This window comes from Hypomesus nipponensis, chromosome 14, assembly GCF_054491055.1.
Source record: "Hypomesus nipponensis isolate SF chromosome 14, ASM5449105v1, whole genome shotgun sequence".
NCBI lineage: Eukaryota > Metazoa > Chordata > Actinopteri > Osmeriformes > Osmeridae > Hypomesus > Hypomesus nipponensis.
This window is the reverse complement of record NC_140374.1, coordinates 13,555,001-13,574,187: the sequence shown is the minus strand read 5'-3', so window position 1 is coordinate 13,574,187 and position 19,187 is coordinate 13,555,001. Positions and strand designations below refer to the sequence as shown.

At 48.9% G+C, this 19,187-nt stretch overlaps 1 protein-coding gene across 1 annotated transcript; it reads left to right on the top strand.

The window, feature by feature from the left end:
* Positions 1-120: 120 nt before the first annotated feature.
* dnajc24 (DnaJ (Hsp40) homolog, subfamily C, member 24) lies at positions 121-9,754 on the top strand. Its single transcript, XM_084671229.1, has 4 exons — positions 121-563; positions 4,120-4,258; positions 9,055-9,123; positions 9,365-9,754. The coding sequence occupies exons 1-4, from the start codon at positions 456-458 to the stop codon at positions 9,538-9,540; spliced, it is 492 nt and encodes a 163-aa protein (XP_084527355.1). The 5' UTR covers positions 121-455; the 3' UTR covers positions 9,541-9,754.
* Positions 9,755-19,187: the final 9,433 nt, after the last annotated feature.

The window sequence follows — 19,187 nt, the reverse complement described above, 5'->3', positions numbered from 1 at the left end:
GGCAGATTTGCGAAATGTATATATTTATTATAATAAACCTAGTCCCTACAAGAGTTCTATCTAATGACAATAAAACAAAGACGAATTAGATCATTTTCAGGTTAGACTCGTTCTGTGTAATTATCACTGTTTCTGGGGACCTTGAAAACGTGACACGCGAACTGACAGCTGAAACAACTTGAAGGAGATTGTTCATGCAACTAGCCCACTTTTCAGTCTCTATGGTTATCTGTCTGGTATTCCAGTTATCCTATCTAGCTTTACGTGGTCTAAAATAGAAAGCTCTTCAGCGGCTATACAGGTGCAAATCTATACTGCCCAGACCAAACACGCGGTCCCGGTGCTAGCCAGCTAGCTAGTGCTAACGTAAACTGTAGTACAGTAGCTACAATTTGAGAGCCAGTCAACTAGTGTACACTCGCTAAATAAGTTCAAAAGATGATCTGTTCCTCAGCATGACACATGCCAACAGATCTCAAAAAGATTGGTATTCAGTACTGGAAGCCGTTCCATCGGATGGGTTACAAGAACTTAAACAGAAGTACCAGAGACTTGCTTTGTTGGTATGTCCGCCTGTCTTTTCTGCAAGCTAGCTCTGCCGTCACAGGCAGTATATTTCAAATAGAAAATGGGATGTGCGTAAAGGAAAAGAAACCCAAATCAAATCCGCATAGCTGCCAAAAGTATTGTTAAACGTTAATAGTGTTGATGAGATGGAATGAGTGAAATGTGAATAGGGTTACATGCATGTAAACAAATGAAAGCTAGCCTATACAAACCATCCCTGTGGGTTGCTGTGAGTATGTCTGCATCCGAGTTTCTTTTGTAGTTTGATGTGATTCCAAGTTTTCACTTTTTTTTCTTCTTAAATCTCCTTCAACCTTCTCTTGAGTTAAATGTTATTGCGGGTTAGAAATGGAGGGGGGCAGAAAGGGAACTGATAGTTATAACTTAAAGTGAATACGTTAACTGCATATTTCTCATTTGACTTGGTTAAATATTTAAGGGTATTTGTCAGAAAAAAAACAATTAAACTGGTAGGTAAAGTAGAACATAAGCTGGCTTTGTATAATCCCTGTTTCATTTTAATAACTGCAGTAATGTAGTGCCTACATAACCAGTCACTGTCCTTTCATCATTAAGTAACCTAGAAAGACAATTGTACTGTTGCTTTTGTAAATAACAGTTTGTTCCTGGAACCGAATCAGCAGTTGGCCCTGTGCTGCTTAGTTCTGATGTTTTGGTCTCTATCCGAGAAGCTAGTGAGATCCAAATGATTGTGGCAGTAATATTTTCCAAAAATGTTGCGGTGCGAAACTGAACACATTTTTACTGAAAGTTACACTTAATGTTACACTATCACGTTCTTAACCCTCCTCTATCCCTTGTGTGCAACTCTGACCAACGTTGGCCTCCAACATTAGGGGGCAGTAGAGTCCTGGCCTCTGCCCCCGCAGGCTCTGGTGCTTCAGCGCTCTACTGCTCTGCTGGAACGAGGGAGGGAGAGGGAGAGCAGACGAGGATGACGATGTTTAGTCAAGAGTCCCAGTTCTCTCAAGTTGCCAAGCTTTTTATTGTCGCTACCTCTCTGCTCTGTGAGCAGAGATAAATTAATATTTTACAACACTTACAAAGAGACAGCTATTTAAACACTTCTAACTCCACTGAGGTCAGGGAAGAAGAGGCAGAGGAGGTGTGAGGGATGAATATAAATTGAGTCTCTCATAACATTAACGGATAATTTCCAGAAAGTCTCCATTATAAATCAGTAGATTTACTAACGTATCCTCACAAACCTTTTGCATGGAGTCTCCTTTTAATGTGTGTGTGTGTGTGTGTGTGTGTGTGCACATTTGAAATGTGTTTAGCACTGGGGACTGTAGGTGGGGGTCATTTAGCTACAACAACACTGCTGTAGATGTCAGTACTGGATGATGGTTAGTGTGTAGGGAAGTCGGATTTGATTCTCCCACTTCCTTCATTCAGTGTGCTCCATTTAGAAGTGAAACCAACATCCAAAACACAAACAAGAAAATAGTTGGAGCACGCCCACCTGGCCTTACTTACCTTTTAACTGGAATTAGTTTTAAAAGTTATTTCTTTAAATGATTTGTCCAGTTAAGCCAGTCTTTCCTGTCCCTGTAATTGTCCTGCCGGAAAACATTGGTGAGTGCAGTTCAGGACATGCATCATTACTAGTATTTAGAACAGGTCCAGCTTCTGAACCAAAGCAACCAAACAAACGACACACAAACACACATACAGTCACCATGCTCAGCTTGCCAGTGCAAGAACATAATTACCAATCACAAACTATAATGAACAATCCAAGTTTTGCTTTGTTCACAACTCTCCACTAATCAGTCAACTGTTATATTCCTCTTGTCTGAAAGAAGGGCTGAGGCCCAGTGGACCCGGAAGCAGAGTTCAGAGTGTTCTCAGGTTGGGACAGGCCAGCTAACAGGCCATCTGTAGCCATGACCCAGCCCTGGCTGCATCCTGCTGCCTGGGCAGTCTATGGAACCTCCATAGCTTCACCACAGCAGAGGGCACTTCCATATTGATATTAATCAAGAGATTATTACTTACAGTAGCAGTTGGCCTGGCCTGGTTGTTATGTGTCTGCAGTCTGTGTGCTGGGCCAAACTCTTAAAACCTCACCCTGAAAACAGCAGGAACAATAATTATCCCAAAGTGATAGTCGTAGCCATTTTCTTTTTGATTCTAAAACTGGTTGTTCCCATCCTTGATTGTGATTGGCTATATTGCGTTCCATGCCATTGTAAAATCCATCATAACCTTACAGGTTGTCCTCATAAAATAATATATATATAATATAAAAATAAAAAAAAAACACGGCAAAGCTGTCCTTCTGGCTATTGCGTGGCAACAATTTATGTAGGAACTATACTTTGTAGTGGCGGAAGAATGACGGTTTATTATTAAACTATTTTGTTTCAAATTGTTTTTATTTATGAAACCTTATCAAATATCTCCGCTTTGCGTCGTGCCTAACAACTCCCCTTACCTGTTCTAAAATCAGCGCAAAACACGGCCTCTTGGGGCTTATTGCTTAATTTTAAGACACATGGCCTGTGCTCGCTCCCTTCCTCGCTCCCCCCCCTCCCACACACACACACCCATTTCCCCTCCTCCTTTTCCTCCTCTTATCTGCTCAGTCTTGGAGAGGACAGATCTGTCTGTCATTCTCCTCTGTGATTTTAGTGCCTCAATCTATTTTTGTTTGCTGTGGGCCTGCCCTGGTAAATTGTCCAGAAGAAGATCATGGGTCCATCAGCAAATTACCCAGAAAATGCTGTCAGCGCAGGTTGTGACATGGGCACTGGCTGGATGGGAGTGTTTTTTTTCTCTCTCTCTCTCTCTCTCTCTCTCTCTCTCTCTCTCTCTCTCTCTCTCTCTCTCTCTGTCTCTGTCTCTCTCTCTCTCTCTCTCTCTCTCTCTCTCTCGTCCGCTGGCAGGTTGTCACTGACGGCTGAGGGCTAATTAACCTAGCTTCTGTCTGCTGCGCTTACTGTCTCTACCACCATCAACTCCTCCTCTGCTAGCCCTCCTCTTTTCACCCCTCTCCTCCCCTCTCCTTTAGCCCTTTTCTCCTTCCGGCCCCTCCCTCCCTCTTTACCTGCTCCAACTCTTCCTTCCAGAGTCCCATATCTCCATCTCTCATCCATCTCAAAGTGCAGGTTCAGCGGCCCGCTAATGACAGTGGTTACCCTGGTCATGTTTATAGTGTGTGCTGATGGCGGTGGTTAGCTGTGTCATTACACCTGTCGCTCTCTGATGACACAGATGCAGCCTATTGTCTCTATAGTCGTGTGGGGATCTCTGTTCCTCTCTCCCTTCCTCTGGTCTCCTCTTCACTCTGTTCTCTTCCCTCCCCGGTGTCGGTCTGTTCCAGACACTATACATACAGACTCATTTTGTCCTGGGCCTTCCCCTTTCTATATTAATAACAAACACAACGTCAAGTTCTCGGACGTGTCTCTAGAGTAAGCCTTGAATCTGAATTTGTAAGTTAGAACTTCCACAGTCATCCCTGTCTCTGGGATGACTGTAGAACCCTAACCCTGGTTCTCTGTGTGTGTGTGTGCTCTCCTGCAGTACCACCCAGACAAGCAGGGTCCAGACGTGACGGAGGAGGAAGCTTCCGGTCGTCTCCTCAGATTCCTGGAGGTGGGTCAGGCCTGGAAGGTTCTCAGCAACCCGGACAGCAGGAGAGAGTATGACCTGCAGCTGCGGGGTGAGCTTCCCTCCTTCTCCTCCCCCTCCTTCTCCTCCCCTTCCTCTCCTACTCCTCTCCCTCCCTCTCCTCCTCCTCACCGTCCTCGACTCTCTCCCCCTGCTCTCCCTTCTTTTCTTCCCTGTCCTCCCTCTTTCCTTTCCTCCTGCGTGTCTCCTCTTCCATCCTCCCAGTCCTGTTGCCTTCCCCCAGTCCGCCACCGTGGTAGTAGGGTCACACACTCCGGGCTGTTTGTCTGGGCCATCCAAAGAGACGATGACCCAACTCTGTGGACGACCCCCGATGCACTGTGGTTGTCATGGCAGTCAGTAGACAGTCAGGCCCACAACCCGGCTGCTGCGTCTCTGGCACTTCTGACCAGCACGTCTCCCTCCCAATGGCTCTCCTGTGATTCACCCCCGACATGAAACATGATGTCATTTCATGACGCCTTTGGATTTGAGTGCTTTTATTTATCTTTACCCGGCGTTCACGCTCAATTAAGCCCAGCTCCCCACCCCCCTCCGAACGCGCCCCCTGCGCTACCTGCTTTAGTATGCTGCTCCACCCAGTCGGAGCTGACATTAGTCACTAAAGCCACACAGATAGAAGCAGTCGGCCACGTCTGAAAAGGTCACGCCAAATGAGGCAGAAAGCAATCCAGTTTGCATAACTTAAGAGCATCGCCCTCCTTCACGATTTCCTTGAAACTTGCGAGCATTCCTCAGTTCCATTAGGAGGCTCTCTGGCGATGCTAATTAGCGGTGCGAAGGTTCTGCTGAGGGTGGGAGCTTTCCCGCACTTCTTGTATATATGATCAGAGTTCTCCGTTTTTTTGATGGATCAATTCATGAATTCATTATCTGCCCTTCCGGGGGTTGGTGAGGAAGAGGGAAGTCTGGAGGAGGTGAGGGGGTGAGGGGGGTGTAAGGAGGAGGAGTAGAGGAGAAGGAGGGTGTAAAGAGGAGGAGGGGAGCAGGAGGAGGGTCTAGAAGAGAAGGAGAGGAGGAAGGTGTAAAATGGAGGAGGGGAAGAGGAGAGCAGGAGGAGGGTCTAAAGAGGAGAAAGAGAGGAGGAGGAGAAAGAGAGTCTAGAGGCTAAGGAGAGGAGGAGGGTGTAAAGTGGAGGAGTAGCGTCTAAAGAGGAGAAGGAGAGGAGGAGGAGGGTGTAAAGAGGAGGGTGTTTACTGTAGGGAAGAGAGGGGGTGAAAGGAGGAGACTATAAGGAGAAGATGAGGAGGAGGAGGAGGAGGAGGAAGAGAGAGGGGAAATGTAGGTCAAGTCTGTCACACTTGACTTGTCCTGACGTGAAGTGATAGGCTGGCTCTCCAACCCCCCAGCCCTCCCCCCACCACACACGCATGCATCCCGCGCATACACACACGATCATACAAACATTCACACACACACATTCTTCTCCGCACACGTACACAAAACAGGCTTCCACACATGCAGACTTGGCCCTGGGATAGAGGTTCCCCCAACTCTCCATTAGGACTTTCAATAAATGTACATCGAGGCCTGCGTGCCATTAGCAGGAGAAGGCCTCCCAAAGCCTGTGGGGGAGAAACACTCACTGCTTTCACATCACTGCTGCAGAACACACACACACACACACAGTCCCTGCTACACACAGTTCCCGCTCCACTCCCCCCCCCCCCCCCACACACACACACACACACAGTACACACAGTCGGTACAAGAATCGACATGCATAGAGTGTCTGTGAATTGAGGCTTGTCTGTCTGACTTCCCCTCATGATGATATTGGCTTTTACCATTGTCTGTGTATGATGCCAACCCCCCCCCCTTCCCCCTCCCCACCCCCCACACCCCTCAGTGGTTCTCCCACTCCCTCCCCCCCATTACACCCCCCCCCTACAGACACACACCCCACTGCCTGGTCACACAAACAGGCCCCTTGGTCTACCTCCATCATCAACTCTTTCTCCCAGCCACACATACCTTGGAGCTGCACCACCAGCAGCCGGCTTAACAACAACATGCCTTCTCCAGCCAGACTCACCAAGGGAGCCCAGAGCTACTTCCCTGGTTATTAGAGAGGCGGGGATGGAGAGAGAGATGGATAAACGGACGGAGGGATGAGCGGTGATGTAGGTGGGAGTCTGTTGGAGAGGCGACGGTCGTTTGCATCCATCTAGTGTTGGAACACATTGTGTGATTGGACTAATATAAGTGTAATTAGACGGTTTATCTCTGTGAACATTTAACGCATGAATATTGTGTACGTGACAACCATCTCTTCTCTCTCCTCTCCAGTGCTCTGGTTGCATCTAGTTTGGTCTGACGCAGTCGCTGAGCAGCCAAATGTCAGTGTTTCAAATGACTGTTTTACTGACTGTTTTGGAGGATCGTATGTAGAGTTTGAGTCGCGTTAAATCTTTAATCCATGTTCTGCTTCACGCTGGCTTGGGTTCAGTCATCATCCTGACCATCCCATTTGTCGGATGTAGATACCTATCCGCAAAAACTTTACGAAACCTGGCCCGCCAATTCGTCTCCCCAAACGGCAATCAAACCGACGGAGGAATCCAATTTTGAGCCAATCGAATCACGAGCCTCTCACTTTTGTTCAAAATGTCATCGATCCGCGTCGCACGATAAACGGTTGACGTGAGAGCAGTCCATAATGAAGTTGCTTAATGCAGTGCTTATGCACATGAAGGGTATACTTACCGCAGACGGCGCGTTTAGATTGATGGGATTTCTCTGATGGATTGATCCTGCTGTTACAGGAGCTTTGTCTCTGTATAAGAATGGCATATATTAGAGAACACCTAGACAGACCCCCCCCCCCCCTCCTCCTCCTGTCCCTAAACGCTGGGGGAGGGGGGGGGTAGCAGGTGAAAACTTCTTCACCCTCAGCCTCTGTGGAGGGCGTAGCTGCTAGGTAGCCCTCGCGGCTAATTACAGACGAGCGCTCAAAGTGGTGAGTCCCGACGACGTGCTAATTGCCGTTTCTTCACAAAGCCTGGTGAAAGGGTACCGCGGAGGGGGGAGGGGGACGGGGACGGGGACGTGTTACCATGTTAACTCTCCCCCCGTCGTCATCGTCACCCCGTCGCTCTGTCTCCTCCCGCTCCTGGTGCCGTCTGCAGCCTCTTAGCTCCCCGTGCTAACGAGCCGCTGCCCTCCTCCGCGCAGCTCTGCACAGGGTCACGGGGTCAGTCCCCTCCCAGACTGCCTCTTTCATGCCACTGTTCCCCTTCCTGTCCAGCAACATTGCCCCTTCCTGTCCAGCACCTGTACTGTGGATAACTAGACTGTAGGGTGTGTACCTAGACTGTAGTGTGTGTAACTAGTTCATAGGGTGTGTAACTAGACTGTAGGGTGTGTAACTAGACTGTAGGGTGTGTAACTAGACTGTAGTGTGTGTAACTAGACTGTAGTGTGTGTGTAACTAGTTCATAGGGTGTGTAACTAGTTCCTAGGGTGTGTAACTACACTGTAGGGTGTGTAACTAGACTGTAGGGTGTGTAACTAGTTCATAGGGTGTGTAACTAGACTGTAGTGTGTGTACCTAGACTCTAGTGTGTGTAACTAGTTCATAGGGTGTGTAACTAGACTGTAGGGTGTGTAACTAGACTGTAGTGTGTGTAACTAGACTGTAGTGTGTGTAATTGTAGGGTGTGTGTGTGTGTGTGTGTGTGTGTGTGTGTGTGTGTGTAAATGACCACATGTGGGCTACAGCATGGCTTCAGGCAGTCTGATGGCCATCTGCTTGTTCAGAGTGTTTTTGATGGGCAGTCGACCCCTGATTGGCCCGTAGCCAAATCCTTCTGTAAACATGCTCAAGCCACAGTACATGGAAGGTGAGAGGACCAGAGATGCTCATGTGGATGATGTATTTCTCCCCTGTAGACACACTTGTGCACACACGTACACATATAAACAACCACACACACACACACACACACACACACACACACACACACACACACACACAGGACAGCCTCTTAGTTAATGATCAGGCCAGTCCTGCTTGTTTGGCAGTGTGCCATGTGCCCTCTGGGGTCTGATCTAGACTCAGTCTGGCCCTAGTTACTGGCCAGCTCCATTAGTTTACCATTACTGGAAAACCTTCCAGCTGACCCTGGACCCTATTCCCAGCAGACTGAAACCAGCGCACGGGGTTAGGGAGGAGAATATCACCGTAGTAACCAGTATTACCGTGGTGACGTGGGCAAATAGAACGTTAACCATCCGAGCTATGTGATGACACTGGTTGGATTCCATGGGGAGTCCGCCCTGTCGATCAATAACATATTTGCTGTTCGGTAACTTTCAAACAAGACATGGCAAAAAGGAGCATACTGAACTGTATGTTCTTTTCATCCATCCGGTGGTTCAGACAGGAGGACTCAGTATAGTATTCACTTTGATACTTTATTTCACACGGTACAACACGTGATTGTAATACTTGAATTTAGCATAATGGTTCTGCTGGCCGCGGCGCCCTGCCGCACCCAACGGAGACACCGTCTCCTGAGACACCGTCTCGACATCCGAGCAGAGAGCAGCGAACGCATTCCCCCTACAAAAGGGAACACAGGAGGCCGTGGAGTCGGAGGCAGCCGATTAAAACAGAGCATCCTGTGTCGCACTGAGCAATGCAGAGTGCAACGATATCCTGATTGAAATAGCCCGCCTGGCTAAGAGGGTGTGCCCCCGACTGCGTGATATGACGAGTTGCTAGTGATGCGCGAGAGCCTTGCGTCCCCTGCATGAACCAGCGCCGCTTGTCTTCTTTCTGTGATGAGTGTGTGTCCATGTTGACGTGAGCCTCTGTCTCTCCAGCCAGCCAACTGAAGCAGCACTGGCCTGTCGATGCCCACGTCTGTCTGGACGACATGAGCTGGGACCAGGGTGAGTGTCATCCGAAATCGCCTCAGACGGAACACGGCACCTGCACTCTGCCACCGTGAAACGGGAAACCAAAGAAACGTCCGCGAATTGAGGAGAAAAGGTCAACTTTCCAATATCCCCAGTCGTCTCTTCTGACATCCCTCCCTCTCTTCTCTCCCTCCCTTTGTCTCTTTTTGCCGTCCCTCTCTCCGCCTTTTTCTCGGTCGCACCCTCCTTCCCTTTCCTCTCTCTCTCCCCCCAGATAAGGAGGTGTACACACTGGGCTGCCGCTGCGGAGGCGAGTTCTGCATCGGAAGGGAGGAGTTGGAGGGGCAGGAGGAGGAGGAGGAGGGGGAGGAGGAGGCAGTTGTGTGCTGTGACACCTGTTCGCTCAGCATTGAGGTCAGCAGGGCAGCTCCATCTACACAGGCTCTCTGAACCCTGAAGACACGACCACCTCCGTGACCAGCAGTCTGAAGAGGAGTCATATTTAACTTTGTGCATAGGCCGTGACAACAATATGTGGACAAATATTAAGATATGGACTGTAGAAATCCAATTTGAAAGGGTTTCTATTTGAAGTATCTCATCAAGCACAAAGTACCGGCGTTTGCTCCCCCGTAAAATGTCAAAAATAAACGACTCAACAAGTCAGAGGATTTGTGTCGGACAGCTGTCCCCATTTCTCTCCTCTCCATTGTGGGAGAGTAAGAGGCTCGCTAACCTCTCTTAGTTCTCGCTAACTTTGTTTGCATGTAAATACATGTTTTTTTTTCTCCCCGCTCACAATGGCAACGCAAACTGCCTCCACGCTTTCCTCAGCATCGGAGGCCCCTGGGTAATGACAACCTTTGTTGTGTGTGCGTCCCCTCCGGGGCGGTGTGAGGGGAGAGGAGAGGTCAGGGCCGCGGGGCCCCTGCTCCTGCCTTCATTAGACTTCAAACAGAGTCATTAGGCTAAAGTCTGTCCTCCTCCTCTCTTCCTCCACTCCTCCTCTAGTCCTCGCCCAGTAGAAACAGCTTGAGAGGGGCCAGCTCGAGCTTTTCATCAGCGTCCCGCGGGCCAGGGCCCGGGCTAGACCTGCCAGGAGTGGGCCCGCAATGGACCGGACCTTAATCCACCCTGACACCAATTAGGAATAATCTCATCACTGTTAGAGAGTGGGCTTGTCAAAGCCCTAATGAAGGACCCTGTCGTCTCCTCAGAGTGAACGGACAGACACAGTCAACAGATATGGTGCCACATAGCAAAGGAGGAGAGGGAGTGAAGAAGGGCCTGTCGTAGACTGGTGAGGGTGAGTTCGAGGCTGTTCTTGTGAAGTAGGCCTTGTGCAAACTTGATTTTGAAGATCTCCCTCTTGAGTTTCTGTCGTCGATGAAACATGTCGCCGTTCGTTTCCATGGTGAAGAGGACTGTACAGCTCTGTTGAGGTTTCTTTCGGGTGATAAGTAGGCTACTTTTGGTATCTCGTTTCAAAACGTTTTCTTCAAAGAGTACACATGATAAAGTTAATTGGAGAAAGACTGGTCAAACAGTTAAAACATATGTTACAACGATTGCATCTTCCATCCCCTGCGCCTCATTTGTGCTCTTGGTAGTGAGGCCTCTACCCCAACCTCCCTCCTGGCCTCTACCCCTAACCTTCCTCCTGGCCTCTGCCCTAATCTTCCTCCTGGCCTCTGTTCTAGCCTCCCTCCTGGCCTCTGTCCTAGCCTCCCTCCAGGCCTCTCCCTTAGCCTCCCTCCTGGCCTCTGCCCTAACCTCCCTCCAGGCCTCTGCCCTAGCCTCCCTCCTAGCCTTTGTCATAGCCTCCCTCCTGGCCTCTGTCCTAGCCTCCCTCCAGGCCTCTGCCCTAGCTTTCTCCTGGCCTCTCTCCTAGCTTCCCTCCTAGCCTTTGTCATAGCCTCCCTCCAAGCCTCTCCCTTAGCCTCCCTCCTGGCCTCTGTCCTAACCTCCCTCCAGGCCTCTGCCCTAGCCTCCCTCCTGGCCTCTGTCCTAGCCTCCCTCCAGGCCTCTGCCCTAGCTTTCTCCTGGCCTCTCTCCTAGCCTCCCTCTTAGCCTTTGTCATAGCTTCCCTCCAGGCCTCTGCCTTAGCCTCCCTCCTAGCCTCTGCCCTAACCTCCCTCCAGGCCTCTGCCCTAGCCTCCCTCCTGGCCTCTGCCCTAACCTCCCTCCAGGCCTCTGTCCTAGCCTCCCTCCTGGCCTCTGCCCTAACCTCCCTCCAGGCCTCTGCCCTAGCCCCCCTCCAGGCCTCTGCTTTAGCCTCCCTCCTAGCCTCTCTCCTAGCCTCCCTCCTGGCTCGGGTGTGAATGGTCGCCTTTCACCTGAGACCCCCGTCAAGTGTGAACAAGGCGCTGCCCTGTTTCACAGATCTCCTTCCAAGTTCGGTGGCAGGCAGGTATCTGTGAAAGGAGCGCCTGAAAGAGGGCCTCAGCCTCAAAGGAGAAGGAGAGAATAGCCCCTCGCTCTCCTTAATGAACTTCAAGGCGTTCCTTCCTTCGTTCCCTCCTCCAGACTCTTCATGTTTTTTTTTTCTTCTTCTCCTCTGGAACTCGGGATTTAATCTGGGAGGGACAAAAGAAGGACTCCCCTTGTCCAACCACCTCCTTCCCTCCCTCCCCCACCACCAACGACCCTCCCTTTATCCTCTTACCATCGCCATTCAATTCACATCCCTCTCCTACCCAGGTCACACACACACACACACACACACACACACCCTCTGGGTTGGGAACGGCACACAAAGGGGGTGGTTCCTTCCAGAACACTGCTAGTAGTAACACCACCAGGTGTAGCCTTAGTAACAACGCCAGTAACACCACCAGGTGTAGCCAAGCAACAATACCAGTAACACCAACACCACCAGGTGTGGGCCTAGTAACAACACCAGTTACACCCCAAGGTATAGCATAGTAACAATACTAGTAGCACCTCCAGTTTCAGAGATACCTGCAGGTGTTACTGGACCCTACAGAACATACAACAGCCCTCTATCTATAACTGGACACTACATTATAATCACATAACTGTTCTACAGAGAATGGGTCCACTGGGAAGATAAAAACATGTCTGTGTTCGTTTTGTACTTTGTTTTTTTGATGAATGGAACAGTTATACTGTAAATAGCTAATTTTATTATGCCCATTAATACAGAGCTGTTTACTTTGATGGTGTGACAAAGTCCATTATCAGAGCATGCACCATAGAGGCACATGTCATGTTGTGTCAAGATAGTCAGCTCTGAGTGTTGGCTGTGTGTGTGTGTGTGTGTGTGTGTGTGTGTGTGCGTGTGTGTGCGTGTGTGTGTGTGTGTGTGTGTGTGTGTGTGAGAACAGCTAAAGAAATCACCATGGTGTTGGTGTGGATCAATCCCATCATAAGTCTGTGCTTCTTCATGGACTGGCTCTAAGAATCTCTGCATTTGCCTTACCACGCCACCAGGGGGGGACAGAGAGCACAAAGCTAGTCCTGCTGGAGATGTGGTGCAGCATTACAAATGGCTCTTTTCAAATACATGAAGACACCAAGGGAAAAAGAAAATCTGTCAATATCTTCCCCAACTCTGATAAGTGCAGTTCTGAGTTCCGACACCAATGAAAAGGCCACAAACAAGACCCACTACCCTTAGAACGGACAGCAAACAGTTCACCGGATGGTTCACCGTGGAGCAGATGATTCAAGGTAAAGTAGCTCACTGCCGTTGTGCGATGTCTTTGTTAATGAGAGGCGGTGTGAGCCGTGTGTCTGGGCCTGGCTGGCAGCTGTCTGCCCGGGGTCACGTTTCCATCTGAGACCGTCTCAGAGTCTGGCCTCTGCTGCCCACCGCTCTCGAGCAGCCCGCCTGCTCAGCTGGCACTAACAGTAACAGCCCTCAACGCAATTGGCTGAGCTCTCTGTGTGTTTGTGTGGGGTGGGGGGGATTGCTTTAGAGTTCAGGGTGATATTGTTAGATTTAAATGTGATCGATGTATATGTAGCTTTTTGTTTTGCAACCATATCAGTGTTCAGAAACAATCTTTTGATATGTATATAACTGCTGCTGCTAAGTACCTATCGCCGTATTTATTCCTTTTCAGCTTTTCAATGGCGCCCATTGAAAATGTGATCGCCAAAAGCATGCAAGTCTTCGTTCAATTCATTGTTACGCCAATCCACAACGGTTTGCAGACCCGTGTACTCCAAACCTGCTAATTGGAAGACGATATCTGAAGACAAATAATCTGTTTTTACTGTGGCAACAGGGAAGAGACAGGTGCTCTGGCAGACAGGTACGCAGTCTGTGGTCCCTGTAGGATCTCCAGACAGGCTGAGCGACAGCCATGTTGGACTGGGAGGCAGAGGAGCCCTGGGGCTGCGCTGCATGTCAGGACCTGTACCTGAACATAGCTACAGCTTGTTAATGACCCTCCCAGGCACCCATCTACCTTTCACCCTCATTATCGTCTCATCCCACTGATGTACTGCCGTTCATGTTCTCTATTCGCTCATTCCCCGGTTTGGTTCGTCTCTCGTTGTGATGCGAGAAGTGAGACTCCTCTCATCGCCTAGGCTTGGTTGAGGCTTGGGTTCTGGTTGCTTCCGCCTGATCTGTCTTATTCTCTCAACCTTTTTTTTCTTCCTATTTCCTCATCTTACGTACTCTCCTTCTATTTTATTTGGGGTTGTTTCTCCTCCCCTCCTCCCCCCTCCATGATAGCATTAACCAACAGCAGCAGAGCGGAAGTGACTTTATGAATGACGGCCTACCTACTGATGGGAACGGATTAGGTCTCTCTGTCTCCCCCTCCTTCCCTCCCTCGTTTCTCCCCCCTCCTCTCCCGGAACACCAGGTGGCTCCTTTCCCTGTCGCTAAGGTGTTACACTTAATCCCATTACGTTGCTGCTAAATCTCACAGACATCAAAATTATGAAACCCCCCCCCCCCTCTCTCTTTCTTTCTTACTCTCCTCTCTCGCTCCACTGTTGTGGCACCCCCCCCTCCCTCCATCCCGCTGCTCACTTTCCATCCTTTCTCTTTCCGAGTGACTGGAGGTGGCTTTACCTGAAAGGAGTCAAAATCTGCAGGCAGCTGCTGTGTTCGTGGCCAGGGCCGGCTGCCTGCGAATGCCAATCCTGATCCAATTCTACTGCTCTGGTGGCCCCTTATTCCCCTGTCCAATAACGTGTCTCTGTGAGGAAAAATCCCACAGCTACAAATCTAATCCTTGCTCGGGACCTCATGTCAATCTCCTCTCTCTCTTTTTTTCTCTTTCTCTCTCTCTAAACCTCTCTCTCTCTTTCTCTCTCACTGGCCTTTCTCTCTCTTCCTCCCTCTCATTTTCTCGCCCTCTCTAGAGACAGTCTTTAAGTCCCAGATCTCCTCAGTGAGAGCATGGATCTAGGATCACACGACACAACCCCCCCCCCCCCCATACACACACACCCCCCCCAACATGGATATGACAATATCGTGGCCCCCCCGAGGCCTCCGGTTGTAGGTGAGGATTAGCACTTTGCATAATAAGATTACACGCCGACTGGAACATATCAAGGGAAGATCCATATGTGGCAGACTTGCCCGCGGTGGCCCACCCTGGGCTCACTCAGACAGCCATGAATTAGCTGGCCATTCCCAGCCAAGGAACAACACATAGGGTTTATCACTGTCTCGCCCCTCAAAGGGACTGCAGAACAAAGTATATGAGAGCCTTGTGTTTGTAATGTGTCATTGTGACTCATAAAGTGATATGAGTTCGAAATACGTCGGCACAAAAGTGTCTTTGTCTTTGTACCCCCGGTGTGACGGGAAGATTTGACTTTGAAGGCCCTGATCTGTCACATCACAGGTTGGGCACAGTATCGACCCTGCTATACACACACACACACACACACACACCACCGGTCAGCAAGCTTCTCTATTGCAGTGGAAGACGTAAACACAGATCAGCAGGGGGTACTAATGGAGCCCAGAGCTGTTTGAGTGTAAACACACAGGCCAGTGTTAGCTAACACTCTCAGTACAAACCCAGGCCAGAGTGGCTAACACACTCGGTAAACACAGGCCTGAGTGGCTAATACACTCATCAAACACACAGGCCAGAGTGAGCTAACTCACTCAGTGAACACACAGGACAGAGTGAGCTAACTCACTCATCAAACACACAGGCCTGAGTGGCTACTACACTCATCAAACACACAGGACAGAGTGAGCTAACTCACTCAGGTGCAATCATGACGAGGTGATGTGGGGGGGTGAGGAGGTGATGTGGGGGTGAGGAGGTGAGGAAGGGATGTGGGGGCAAGGGATAGAGGAGGCCCAATCTGGTGGAGGTATTAACACCCATGCACGTCAAAGGCATAAGCACACCCAACACTTGTAGTTCAGAGGTTGCCTCACTCTCGTGACTACATCTATTTAGTTTCACTTTTTTTTCCTCTACCAATCCATTTCTCTGTCCTCTCCTTGACGGAGTGTGGTGGATGGGACAGCCAACAGGAGCCAGGAGACCATTTTCTTTATGACATGATATAAGTTCCTAAGACACATTTTCAATCAATGGGCCAAGACAGGGCCTAGAACAATAGGTATTGCTGCCTCAGCAATTGAACAGACCAGGTTAACAATGTGGAAAACAAGTGTGAAGAGGTTCTTGGAGACGGCTCTAAAAGTGGTGTGCATGTTCTAGGCAGGTTGGAGAGGTAAAATATGTCATTGTTGTCACAATTTCACTCGTTGGAGTGTAATGCACAGTTGATTAGGAAGGGGTTCTTGTGGTAAATGAGTTTCTCGAAGTCACTGTCTTGCATCATTGATAGGTTTGTAATAAATTGATTTATCTCCGTGTTTTTTAAAAGGTATAGATTTGGTAGGTTTGTGGTAGCAAGAAATAGTACTCGAAAATAACGTTAAATAATATTTACATTTGTCTCCTATGTCGTTTTTCTCTCCTTTAAACTTATTCTCCTTCTCTCTCTCTACCCCTCAATTTCCCCTCAAATTGTTCTGTTTCCACACACCTCTCTCCCCAAACCGGATCCCTCCCTAAACCCAAGCCAAACTTTCTCTACCCCCACACTTTGCCACCCCTAAGGAACTCCCGGGGATGGCTAATGTCTCTTGCAGATTTCATTTGTTGGACGCTATAGAAACAGCTCCACAATAGGCCCCATCTTGAGATGGCTCATCTGGGGGTCTCAGTGAGCCTTTGAACAGCACACAGGGTCGCTGACCTAGAAAGCCATCAATAAAAGACTATCTTTCACAAGACAAATTGAAGAGCAAGGGACTCGTCTCTTGTCTGTGGTGTAGTCGTTGTTCTCTCTCTCTCTCTCTCTCTCTCTCTCTCTCTCTCTCTCTCTGTCTCTCTCCATCTTGTGCTTTCTCTCCCTCTCTATCTCTCACTCTCTATATGTCTGTGTGTGTGTGTGTGTATGTGTGTGTGTTGTGTGATGTCTTGATTATACAACCATAACTCAAACCTCTTTCTTCTTGGATAGACAGGCAGCAGTTCAATGCTGCTGTCAGAATGTGAGAGCCAGGGGGCTGGCCATGTGTGCCACTACCAGCACATATTCTACAGTTCCCGGGGGGAGGGGTTCACCTGAATCCTCTGCTTGTCTCTGAGGCCATGGTGGTTGTCACAGCAAACATGCCCTCTCACAGCCCTCACCTCACACACACAAGAACACAACTGTGTGTTTCTCCAGCACCTCAAGGTCCTCCTCACCTCAGCCCTCATCACACGCAGCACACCTACAGGCCTCCTGTCAGACGCAGCCTGAAGACAGACCTGCACAGAGGAACACAGAGAAGACAGACCTACATAGAGGAACACAGAGAAGACAGGCATTCGTAGAAAACAGAGAAGACAGGCGTTCGTAGAGGAACACAGAGAAGACAGACCTACATAGAGGAACACAGAGAAGACAGACCTACATAGAGGAACACAGAGAAGACAAGCGTTCGTAGAGGAACACAGAGAAGACAGGCATTCATAGAGGAACACAGAGAAGGTAGACATTCGTAGAGGAACACAGAGAAGGTAGACATTCGTAGAGGAACACAGAGGAAATCCTGTTCAGCCCACAGTGGAAACGTATGGTTACATGAAGCTGCTGAAGGTATATATGGAAGGCAAATCTAGAAAGATGTCTCACGTGTACCTAACGGAGGAACTCTATCGCACATAAGCAACTATTGTTACAGCACCTTATTACCCATGCACGAAGGTCTGCCCCTAATGTAACATTGACTTCTGCCACAACTGTCAGCAGGCATGATGTTTGACAGTCGGATAACGGGGTCACAAATCCCTAATCGGAATTCACAGGAGTAGCAAGCCGTTCACCTATTCATGCGAAATCACTCTGTCTACATCCTCAGTGGGATGAAGGCTATGCATTGTCATTCATAGCTGGGGGCTGTCGGGGCACTGGCGATGGCTGGGTTAATTGCGCTGCCTGTATCTGGTCAATAATCATAGGAAAGGTCACAGCTGAAGAGGACCTGACAGTTGGGTGTCAGAGGGACTGATGTTAATTCCTGCTTTATTACTACCCTTCCAGCCCTCCACCCAACTCTGGGAGCACGGATGAGTCTGTGACAAGCACCGCACAGCTGCTACCATGTGGAGAGGAGGGGGAGACTGGGGAGGAGAGGGAGGGAGGGGAGGGAGGGCGCACAACGGTGAAGAAAGACACGTGGAGAGAGAGGAGAGACAAGACAAGACGAAAGAGAGCAGATGAAAGTATAAAGGAAGGGGGGCACAAGAGAGTCAGAGATAAAGAGAGAGAGTGTGATAAAAACAGAGAAAGAGGGCGAGAGTGTGAGAAAGAAGGGTAGAGATGGAGATAGTGTGTGAGAGAGAGAGAGAGAGAGAGAGAGAGAGAGAGAGAGAGAGAGAGAGAGAGAGAGAGAGAGAGAGAGAGAGAGAGAGAGAGAGAGAGAGTGCGATGAAGACAGAGAAAGAGGGCGAGAGTGTGAGAAAGAAGGGTAGAGATGGAGATAGTGTGAGAGAGAGAGAGAGAGAGAGAGAGAGAGAGAGAGAGAGAGAGAGAGAGAGAGATAGTGTGAGAGAGAGAGAGAGAGAAACAAGAAAAGAAAGAAAAAGAGAGAAGAAGAAAGAGGGTGACTGAGAGAATGAGATGAGTGGAGCTGTGAGTCAACATAATGTGATTACCCTCCTCCCAGTCCCCTATGAGCCTGATGAAGAGATGAGCCGTCACTGTGTCCTCAGATATCGTATTTTACCACCCGGCAATTTATCCATCATCACTGAAAGCGTTCCATTGTTGCCAGGAGAGGTGAGATGAGAGACAGTACAAAGATCTCAATCTGGGTACATTGCATCATTGTGGGTGATAGAAAAGGAGATCGAGACAGACAGAGACTGATAGATGAGAGATAATAGATAAAAGAAAGTGATGTTATGAAGGTCCATCTACTGTATATCTCCCTTGTATGCATGTCTGTCTTTTCAGGTATCTCAACTGGCATGGTTTTGTTCTCTGGTGATAATGTGAATGGCCTGCTCTTGGACTGTGTAAATGATTTCATTGTTTATAACAAATATGACATAATATCTCCCTTTTGGGTGTCTTGGTCTTGACTCAAGCAACAAGAAATGTGTGCACAGGACCTTTTGGGATGATTCCACATGATTTCAACTATAAGACAAATATCGACACAATGTGCTGATTTGGCAACGTATTGATTAATCTTTGGTTTGGATGAGGATCTAATAATAATAATAATAATACATTTTATTTAAAGGCGCCTTTCTCTGAACTCAAGGACAACATACATAAGACAGTAAAAGCAGCTAAATCTGTCCAATCAACTTTTTTTTCCCTTCCCATTCATCGAACTACTTTCAAATACTTGTAGTCATTTCGAGGGATTGCAGTTCCGATCGGTATGACACGTATTTGAAAACAACAAGAAAAGCTCATTGCCTTCTGACTTGTATCATGGCCCTCCCCTCCGTCAGGTAGGAGGAATGCAGTAGTTATTGTCATGCCCCCGGGGAGTGAGCTTGTTAGTCCCATCAGTGGCCAGGTAAACAGCCCAGGTCATTTAGTCCTCTGAGGGGCGGGGGGCGTGCCTC

Excerpts from the sequence above, each read along its gene's own strand:
- dnajc24 (XM_084671229.1), top strand. The coding sequence starts at position 456 with ATGACACATGCCAACAGATCTCAAAAAGATTGGTATTCAGTACTGGAA. Across the intron at positions 4,259-9,054 it reads GTATGACCTGCAGCTGCGGG|CCAGCCAACTGAAGCAGCAC; the intron begins GTGAGCTTCCCT and ends CTGTCTCTCCAG. Across the intron at positions 9,124-9,364 it reads CGACATGAGCTGGGACCAGG|ATAAGGAGGTGTACACACTG; the intron begins GTGAGTGTCATC and ends CTCTCCCCCCAG.